We start from the raw sequence: 8,570 nt of genomic DNA, 5'->3' as shown, positions 1-8,570 counted from the left end.
CTATGATTATATTAATTCACAGTTATTATGCAAAATCATAAAAACACCTTCCCACTGGACATTAAATGGCATCTAACACACATGGGAGTGTTCACACCTTCCCTCTCAATCTCACCTTCCCTGTTCCTAAGATGGCAACAGTCACTGGCCCTTGCACTACCAGATCTCGGCCATCCCAAGCACATTTCCAACCTCACAGCAGGAGCATCTTTAGAAACCTCTTCTTTCAGGCGCTCAGGCTGCTCCTTCTGAAAAGAGGTAGGAGATAAGCAGAGACAGATGCAACTCACTTATGCAGCTGGTGAGATCTGGGACTGGACAGAAAGGCTTGTATCCCCAGATGGTGTTTATTAACCCAAACCTGCTCACGTAGGATCAAAGCAGTCAGACAGGAGGGAGAGAGCAGCCTCTGCACAAGGCCATTTACCCCATCCTGAGACGGATGGATAAATCACTCCCTTTAATAAAAGCTCTCTCTCTCTCCCCTAGATTAAACACCTCGGTCTCAAATAGCTAAATATGCAGGAGACTACACAGTAGGTCTTTCTCATTTATTCTCTACGTCTGCAGTAAAAAAGCAGACCTCCTTCAGGACATTTTAAAAAGAACACCACATAGAAAGCAGTTTTGTTTTCCCTGGAAATTTGGGGTATTTCCTGATAGCCAGAAGACACAGTCTGTCACTCCTTCTACATCCGACGTAATTTGCAGAAATACATAGGTCCAAAGTTGGCTGTGAGGTGAGGCAGAACAAGCTCCCCCAGCCGGCAATCCGAGAAGAAGGAAAACGTGTCCTGGAAGAGCGTCCTGAAGTGGCTCAAGTCCTCGACGTGGATACTGATGTTAAACTGGGTTTCTGCAATTTCTACCGCTCTCTCGATCACGTACTCATTCTGCAGCGGAGAGAGGGAGCACGTAGAATACACAACCTCTCCTCCTGGCTTAGTAGCGAGGATCCCAGCCCTGCAGGCAAGATGAACGCACACACCATCACGAGAGGAAGAGGACTGTGTGGGACACCAGCATTCCCACCTACTGAAAATAGGAAGCCAGAACATAACTTGCAGCAGACAAATTTCCTTGAACTCTGCAGGCTCAGCAGTCTCACTGCGTCACTGCAACTTGAGGACTGTTTTAGACTGGGGCAATACGGGTCAAATAGGTGTTTAGATTGATAAAGGACTTAAAATGGGAGATGCTACTGGAGAGTAGCTGGCAGGAGGAATCTTGCACCGGACTCCAAGGGAATAGGATAAAAGTACAGACAGGGGAAGCGGCTCTCGCAGCTCAAGCACTGCCATAGGAGTCTCTAAGTTTCCTTACTGCCCGACCTCGCAGTCAGCCCATCCAGCCTTCCCAGCGAGATGGGGCGACGAAGCACCCCATGTCCTCCCACGTGCTGGGAGATGCGGACACTCAGGAATCCTCCAGGGCTGACTGCTGGGATCTGGGAAATCATCACGCAAAAGGACAATGCTAGAAACCATGCTGCTCCTCAGAGCCTCCTCCCCACCCCCTATGTCCCCCTTGGGGACATTTGATCCGATCGAGAACACTCGCACCTTCTTACACTGATTATGATTTGATGTGTTACGCTACTGCACTTTCAGAAAGCTACACACACTTTCCACATTTGTTAATCAGGGACACATAAAGTAAGATGAAGTTTCAGTGCTGGCCACAGAGAGCTGCTACCGTAACACAAACGGCACCAAAACACAACTTTGAGCTCACTCACATCAGCAGCTGCAGCTGCAGCATGGGCAACATCTGACGCTCCTTGGTTCTTCTCCTGTGGAAGATGTTGTTCTCCTCCTCCATGACAGAGTGCCTGTCCGTCGTGCAGGGGACATCCACCAGGACCTGCAGCAGCAGAGGTCCCGCGTCAGTCCTGGGCCCAGGCCAAGCTCAGCGAGTCCCCTAGTACAGCCCGCCCCTCGCCCAATTCCTCCACCCTCGCCCCGCACCAAGCAGCTCTGGGTGCTTTGCCTAGCTGATGCTGCCTGAGCACAGGCGTGCGCCCACACTGAATGAACTCATCTGGCTGCTTCTGCATTTCAGGAATGTGCAAACAGAGACAGAGTGGTGGATAACATCACCCTCTCACCTGTCCTTGTTTAACATTTCTACTCTGTGGGTCTTCCTGGCAGGCACCACTGCAGCATCTACAGCTGCAACCACCCACGGCCAGAGCTCCTGCAGTGACACCTCCTGGGGTAACAAACCATGGCTGAGAAACAAGAATTATCTAAGCTCCACATTTAACCCCTTGCAGGTGATGGCTTAGAACAGAATTTTTAAGGGGTACTACACAGGTAAATAAAGGTACAACTCCAGATGCTTATATGCACCAGATTCTGCAGCAAGGGTATCGTAGGAGGAAATACTACTCCATATGTGGCTCAGTCTTCTCTCTTTCTCTGCATTTAAGATTATGAAAAACTGCACTATGAGCTGCTATCTTCCTCTGAAACACGAGGAAAGTGTACTAGACGGGTTTATCTTCACTGGTTCCTGATCACCTACCTTATGGAAAGTGCCACCTTCCAGCTGCCCCCAGTCCCTTCCGTCGCAGGACGTGACGCTCACAGTTTCCCTGATTTCTTTGGGAACGTAGCTATGGAGAATCTGGTACAGCCTCTTGGTCCGGGAAATTGAGACATCGTTGGCTGCCAGGTGCCCTGAGAGGACAAAACAGACACACTGGGAATGTCACTCTTGCAAAAACACACCTGATTCCCAGCTCTTATAACAGGAATGATTAATGGTCAGCTATGAACGGGCACAGCACACTCGTCCAGCCCTGTTTTATGCAAGGGGCCAAGGACCACCCACCTCCACTTACCACAAACGCCAGTCTGCAGCAGAGCCAGAGTCTTGCCACCCGGAGCTGCACAGAGGTCAAGGACAAAGTCATCTGGCTGCACGTTGAGCGCCAGGACGGGCAGTAGAGATGCTGCGTCCATGAGATAATAGTCAAGGAGCCCCAGAGCGTCTGGCCTAGAAATCACCAGTTTGCATAAAAAACAAACAAAACGTGCAATGGGAAAAGAAAAAAGTGAGGAAGTGAGGAAGGGGACGTACAGAAGCAGCGGGTGCTCACACACGTGCAGCCCCCAAGGCTGGCAACGAGAGCAGGCGGTCTGTCCCAGGGATGTCTCACCGTGCAGGGCGAAAGCGCGTGATGTCACCCCTGGGGAAGGTGTAACACTTGACTTTGGAGCTGATGGAGGCACATAGCGGTGGCGATGTCTCTGCCTGCGTCACCATCTCTCCCTGCATCACCATCCTGCCCTCACCAGACCCCTCCTGGGACACACTTTCCGCTCTCCCCGCTTCCTCCACAGCTGCACCTTGCTGCGCTTTTTTGGGGGCTTCAGAAACAAAATCGGTGGCATTCAGCAGCTCCAGCTCTTGGGTGACATCGTCGACAGAAGAGAAGCTGTTGATCAGGGCGCCGTACTTCTGCTCACAGAGCAGGCCGACGCGGACGGAGGGCCACAGGTCCTTCAGCTGCAGGCTGTAGCTCATGTCAAAGTGGTGCAAGGCCAGCCGCGTGGATGGGATGCGGGGAACCGTGGCAGCCTGAAGGAAAAAAATACCAGAGATGTTAAAAGACAACATACCGCGACATCCCAGTGCCCCCACCTCAGCCTCAACATTTTCCCAGGGAATCTAGCCCTGGGTTCTGTGCTGCTGAAAGTCCTTGGGGCCTTTCTGTGGCCCCCAAAAGTGACTGTGCCCCTGAGACCTGTGGGCTGGTGGTACCCTGGGGAGCGTTCAGGAGCGGGAATGGCTGAATGGGGCTGGGGGCACCGGGTGGGCATGGAAGGAGGGGAAAGGCTGTGTCCGGAGTGGCGGAATGGGGATGCTACAGGGTGCAGTGAGGGGTGCAAGGGGGTGAGATGGGGAGATTAGAGGGGTGCAACAGCAATGTAACTGGGGTAAAACGGAGAGATAGAGGAGGTGCAATAAGGTGCGGAACGGGGGCAGAAGGGCATAAGGAAGGTGGGATGGGGGAGAGGGGGGGATAGGCAGGAGTGCAGCGGAGGCATAACCCGAGTGCAATGGGGAACGAGGAGACGGGAGGGAGGGGGCAGCGAGGGAACGACTGAAAGATGAGGAGGTGCGGGGGAAGAAAGGGGGTGCAGAGGGGTTAGCGGGGAGAAATGAGAGGGTGCAGGGCAGCCCCCGCGGCGGGGAGGGAGGACCCGCTCACCCACTTCTCCTTGTAGCGGTGCCGGCGCGGCCCCGGCCCCAGCCCCGGCGGCGGCCCCCGCCGCAGCAGCCCCGCGGCCGCCGCCCGCCCGCGCCTGCCCAGCGCCGCCATCGCCCGAGCTCCGCCCCGGCGCCTTCCGGGGCGGGACCGGGACCGGGACCGGCAGCGCCGCGTCCCCCTGCGGGCCACGAGGGATCAACCCCCTGCGTGGGTTCCGCGGGTGCGGGGAGGAGCCGGGTTTGGGCATCAGCTGCGGAAAAGGATCCAGCGGCGCGACAGGGGAAACACCGGCAGCCGGGCCGCGACCCCATCCCTGCGGCTTTTTCCCTAGACCCTGTGCTGCGAAAACTCCAAAATTCCCCATATTAACGCGCTACACTGTCCCTAATGAAGCGCCATTTCAATCTACTGCAGATTAAACTTGAAACCCACTAGCAAAAGGATTACAGACTGCTGCATCGGTAAAGAACAGCCAGATTTGAAAGGTGGGTTTTGTCACCGTGAAGAATAGCTGCCCTGTGAAACATGAGTTTCCCTGCTACTAAACACCCTACTCAGAGCAAAAACAGGCAAAGCATGAAATAGACCCTTCTGCAGGACAGTCCCAGGCCAACAGAAGGGGCTGCCAGCTCACATAGAAGGGCTTTGGTTCCCCCAGGTGACCATTCATGCTCTGCTGAGGGTTTGAGCAGGTGCAACCACCGCCGTGCCCCTCTGCAGCCATGTGGCCAGTCATTCTGGGCAAGAACATGAAGCCAGCTGCAGCCAGAAGACTCTTCCAGCCACTGGCAGTAGCAGGTGACGGTGAGGGACAGCCGACAGTTTTCCCCTAAGTGAGGGGGAAACTTTTCTCTCTAAGAAAAGGGTCACTCCCTTTGGTTTATGTTGGAACTTACTGCATAAACAATATTGGTCTTGTGGGGCTTGGGAATATCTTTGCAGCTCCAACAGACAAATTCTTCCCTGTGGGATCACACTCCAGCCATTGCACATCATGGCTGCACAAAAAGGACGTTCCCACAAGTGAGAGAAAGTCTCCCCCTGCAAACCAGGCTCTGACCCCCACTAATTTAATCTTAACCCAGTACAAGTCAGAAGCACAAGAACTAGAAAACAAACTGAGAGTATTTCCATGGGAACTCTGAATGTTTAATATGGAAAATTACAGAACATCAACACGGTTTTTGCGTGGTGGCGCATCTTCCATGGGAACAGACGCAATGACATGCTGACGCTCGGTCGCTGCCAGGAAGTCGTTTCGTTTACACTTGGCATGGAGAATGAATTGGCAGTAAGCAGTACTGCAAATTCAGAAAAATCCAGGAACCACCGATCCAGGCTGTAGAAGCAGATGGACAATCACGCCTGCCTTCACTTCAGGTTCTTAAAGAGTTTGTGAGCAACCTGTAAAGAAACAAAGCATTTGGCAACTCACAGTTTAGGGCTGGAAATCAGCAAGGTGTTACCACCCACCTCTTGGTTTTCCAGGCCACTAACACACACAGCCCCACAGCCCTCTGCTCTTCTCATAAGCCATTCAAGAAAACTAACAAGCTGAGTTTTCTTACAAAGTGCACCTCAGGTTAGAAAGGTTTAACTTGAAAATGACAAATACAAAACTGAAATAGCAAAGTGTCATTTGCAGGGCAGACACAATGTGTTTGACTTATTTAATTGTTTAATAATCTATCAAACCCCAGCTGGGACTGTTGTAACAAGGTGGAACCAAACATTTAACAAAAAAAGCACCAAAGCTCATAGTTTTTCAGAGCTTACTATGACTGGACAGCTACCACATCTCACACTTGAACTGCCTGCACTCGCAGCAGCGCGGCTAAAGTACCTCTGCTCCCAGCATCGGCAGGGATGTCACATCCAGGGGTGCTCTACTTACGCAGTGGTCCCTGGCGTGCAAGAAGTCAAAAAGCTCCTCTGTGCACTGCTCCTCTGTCTGGGACCTGGAGGAGACCCGCGCATCACACAGCTCCAGCCGCTCCCGCGCCTTCACGCATTGCTCTGTCTGCTCACAGTGCTCACGGACTGTGGTTAAAGGATCCTGCAGACACGGGGCTGCCGTGAGAACAAGAACGCCCCGAAACTCCATTTTCCCCCCGAGGCCCCTGCTTTAACAGGGAGCCGTATATCCACACCGAAGCCCCGATTCAGGGCGCCCCCCCGCTAAGCTTGGGAACGCAGCACGGAGCGGCAATGGGGGCCCGAGCCCCTACGAGTCTGTCAGTGCCCAAAGCACCAGGCACCTTCCCCTTGGGAGCAATGAGTCGTTGCGGAGGCTGCGGGCCTCCCCGGCCGCCGAGGCCTGCCCGCTCCCCGGGCAGAGGCGGCTCAGGCCCCCCCAGCCCCTCTCCCCGTCTTACCACCAGCTCTTCCTCCTCCTCTTCCTCCTGGGAGGGGGGGGGAAAAAAAAAGAAAACACAGCCGTTACCGACTGCCCACGTCCCCGCGGGGCTCCGACCGCGACCGCGCCCCCGCCAGCCCCGCTCACCTCGGGCTCCCCGGCGTGAACGACGCTGTCGTGCAGCCCCATCGCTCCGCTCCCGCCGCCCAGAAGGACTCCGCAGGGTCACCCGCCGGAAGCGCCACTGCCCGCACCGGCAGCGGAAGCGCGGCCGCAGCGCGTTGGGACTGCCCCCTGCTTCGGGCCTGGGCGCTTCCCTTCCAAAGATGGCAGCCGGCAGTGGCTGCGCCTGTGGCCGTCTCAAGATAGCTACGGCCCCGTTCCCGCCCTTCTTTTTGCCCATTTTCCTGAGAATCGCAACCTTGGAGCCAGCTTGGCCTGGCTGCCGTTGCCAGACTGTGCGGCCCCGCGTGGGAAGGGGACGCCCCTCGACGCGACCTCCCTAACATGGCCGCCCGCTCCCTCCTCCTCCCAAGATGGCGGCGGCGCACGGGCGGGAGGGATGTGGCCCTTCCCAAGATGGCGGCGGCGCAGCATCGCTGAGCGGAGCGATGGCGGCGGAGGGGCCGGGCAGCCTTTTCGCGCTGAGCGCGGCGGCGGTGAGCCGCAGCATGGGGGCCCTGGAGCGGGACGTCTGGGGTAAGGCGCGGGCGGCGCGGGGCGGCGGGGTGCGGGGCCTGGGGCTTGCCCGCACCCTGCCGCCCTCATCCTCTGGCTCTCCGCAGCGCTGCCCGGGCACCTCCTGCGGGGGCTCCTGCCGCTTCTCACCGTCTTCCGCCTCGAACGGGCCGAGGGCGCCGCGCAGAGAGCAGGTGACACCGGTGGGGACAGCGACAAACCCTTGGGGGGCGGGAAGGACGAGCGCCCCAAAACTGACGGGGTGGACAAATCCCTCCACGAACTGGGGGATGCCCATGCCCCGGCCTGGAGAGGTGAGCCCCGCACCCGAGGGACCCCCAGCTGGAGGGAAGAACCCCTCCAGGCTGGAAATGGGAGCCCCCGGCCGGAGGGTTGAACCCCGCATCTAAGGCAGGGGACACCCGCAGAACACAGTCCCTGCCTTCAGATGTGGCCTGACCACCTCCTCACATCCGAAACCTCGAGCCCCGGCCCGTACCCAGGCAGGGTTCACGTGACGGTGCGGGCCCTGCTGTAACTCTGCTCCTTTTTAGGACCAACAAAACCTGCCGTTTTTTTAAACTCGCATCCCTTAAAAAAGCAGTGGTCTTCCCCTCACCATAAATCACCATCTATTTGCTGCAGGGGTCTGGGTCTGCGCCCCGCAGAGCTGCCCCTCCTCTGCCCAGTGCCCCTGCGAGCTCCAGGGCAGGGCATTCAGACACGGAGGAGGGGTGAAAGCACCCGGTTGATAATTTTTTTTCCCCCAGGCCTCTCGACGCAGCCCATCTGGCGCAAGCTGTGGGATGATGTGATGAAAACCAGGCCGCCCAACTCGGAGGTGAGGAAATGCTGCCGGTGGGAGAAGGGGTGTGAAGCAGGTTTCTTCCATGAAGTTTTGTTTTGAAGCCAACTGGTGAAGCTGGTCACCTTTGAGCGATTGCTGGCGCTTGTTTATGAGTATTCATAGAGCTCAGGACCAAGGTATGACCCTGGAATTACATAATTTTGGGAAACAGGGTTTGTAAAAGGAACAGTAGCGTACAGCCACGCTCTTCATCTCACAACAGCGAGTTTGCTGAAGAATAAATCCTGTCATTAGAGATGTAACTCTTAAGGAAACAGAGGATAAAAACAGTATCTTATATCACGCTTATGCCTACACTGTAAAAAAAATGTGCTGATGCCTTAGAAAGTGCTAGAAAATACACAGGACAGTGAGTTTGTAAGAATGGTTTTACATAGGAAAACTGAAGCAGCTCCATTGATTCAGCATCGCAAAAGAATCGTTAATGGACTTAATCAAAGCCTATAAAT

At 55.4% G+C, this 8,570-nt stretch overlaps 3 protein-coding genes across 8 annotated transcripts in view; 1 reads left to right on the top strand and 2 right to left on the bottom strand.

Annotated features, from left to right (window-relative positions):
• Positions 1 to 536: 536 nt before the first annotated feature.
• NSUN4 (NOP2/Sun RNA methyltransferase 4) lies at positions 537 to 4,330 on the bottom strand. 3 transcript variants are annotated; one of them, XM_086753322.1, is made up of 6 exons: positions 4,220 to 4,330; positions 3,164 to 3,585; positions 2,846 to 3,000; positions 2,527 to 2,681; positions 1,739 to 1,863; positions 537 to 963 (listed from the first exon to the last, which is right to left on the bottom strand). In XM_086753322.1, exons 1-6 carry the CDS (start codon positions 4,328 to 4,330, stop codon positions 690 to 692), a joined length of 1,242 nt encoding a protein of 413 aa, XP_086609448.1. In that variant the 3' UTR covers positions 537 to 689. The 3 variants fall into 3 exon arrangements, with proteins under 3 accessions (XP_086609448.1, XP_086609449.1, XP_086609450.1); XM_086753323.1 differs by having other exon boundaries at positions 537 to 1,035; positions 4,220 to 4,306; XM_086753324.1 differs by having other exon boundaries at positions 537 to 1,035; positions 4,224 to 4,290.
• A 1,016-nt stretch (positions 4,331 to 5,346) lies between these two features.
• UQCRH (ubiquinol-cytochrome c reductase hinge protein) lies at positions 5,347 to 6,834 on the bottom strand. Its single transcript, XM_086753148.1, has 4 exons — positions 6,723 to 6,834; positions 6,595 to 6,621; positions 6,114 to 6,275; positions 5,347 to 5,623 (listed from the first exon to the last, which is right to left on the bottom strand). The coding sequence occupies exons 1-4, from the start codon at positions 6,762 to 6,764 to the stop codon at positions 5,591 to 5,593; spliced, it is 264 nt and encodes an 87-aa protein (XP_086609274.1). The 5' UTR covers positions 6,765 to 6,834; the 3' UTR covers positions 5,347 to 5,590.
• A 177-nt stretch (positions 6,835 to 7,011) lies between these two features.
• Positions 7,012 to 8,570, top strand: part of LRRC41 (leucine rich repeat containing 41) — an 8,824-nt gene continuing 7,265 nt past the window's right edge. For 3 of the 4 annotated variants that reach the window (XM_086753146.1, XM_086753145.1, XM_086753144.1), the window contains exons 1-3: positions 7,012 to 7,274; positions 7,361 to 7,447; positions 8,024 to 8,094. In XM_086753146.1, the coding sequence (XP_086609272.1) occupies positions 7,112 to 7,274; positions 7,361 to 7,447; positions 8,024 to 8,094 (321 nt within the window). In that variant the 5' untranslated portion in view covers positions 7,012 to 7,111. The other variant, XM_086753147.1, reaches the window with a different exon arrangement.

This window comes from Chlamydotis macqueenii, chromosome 8 (genome assembly GCF_036417535.1).
Source record: "Chlamydotis macqueenii isolate bChlMac1 chromosome 8, bChlMac1.mat, whole genome shotgun sequence".
NCBI classification, from domain to species: Eukaryota; Metazoa; Chordata; class Aves; order Otidiformes; family Otididae; genus Chlamydotis; species Chlamydotis macqueenii.
The sequence above is the reverse complement of the archived record's forward strand: the minus strand, read 5'-3'. Positions and strand labels throughout refer to the sequence as shown.

Coding starts and splice junctions, on each gene's coding strand:
- NSUN4 (XM_086753322.1), bottom strand. CDS start 4,330: ATGGCGGCGCTGGGCAGGCGCGGGCGGGCGGCGGCCGCGGGGCTGCTG. Junction 3,586..4,219: donor ACCGCTACAAGGAGAAGTGG/GTGAGCGGGTCC, acceptor TTTTTCCTTCAG/GCTGCCACGGTTCCCCGCAT. Junction 2,682..2,845: donor GCTGCAGACTGGCGTTTGTG/GTAAGTGGAGGT, acceptor TTGTCCTCTCAG/GGCACCTGGCAGCCAACGAT.
- UQCRH (XM_086753148.1), bottom strand. CDS start 6,764: ATGGGGCTGCACGACAGCGTCGTTCACGCCGGGGAGCCCGAG. Junction 6,622..6,722: donor TTCACGCCGGGGAGCCCGAG/GTGAGCGGGGCT, acceptor CCCCCCTCCCAG/GAGGAAGAGGAGGAGGAAGA. Junction 5,624..6,113: donor TGCACGCCAGGGACCACTGC/GTAAGTAGAGCA, acceptor GTTTCTTTACAG/GTTGCTCACAAACTCTTTAA.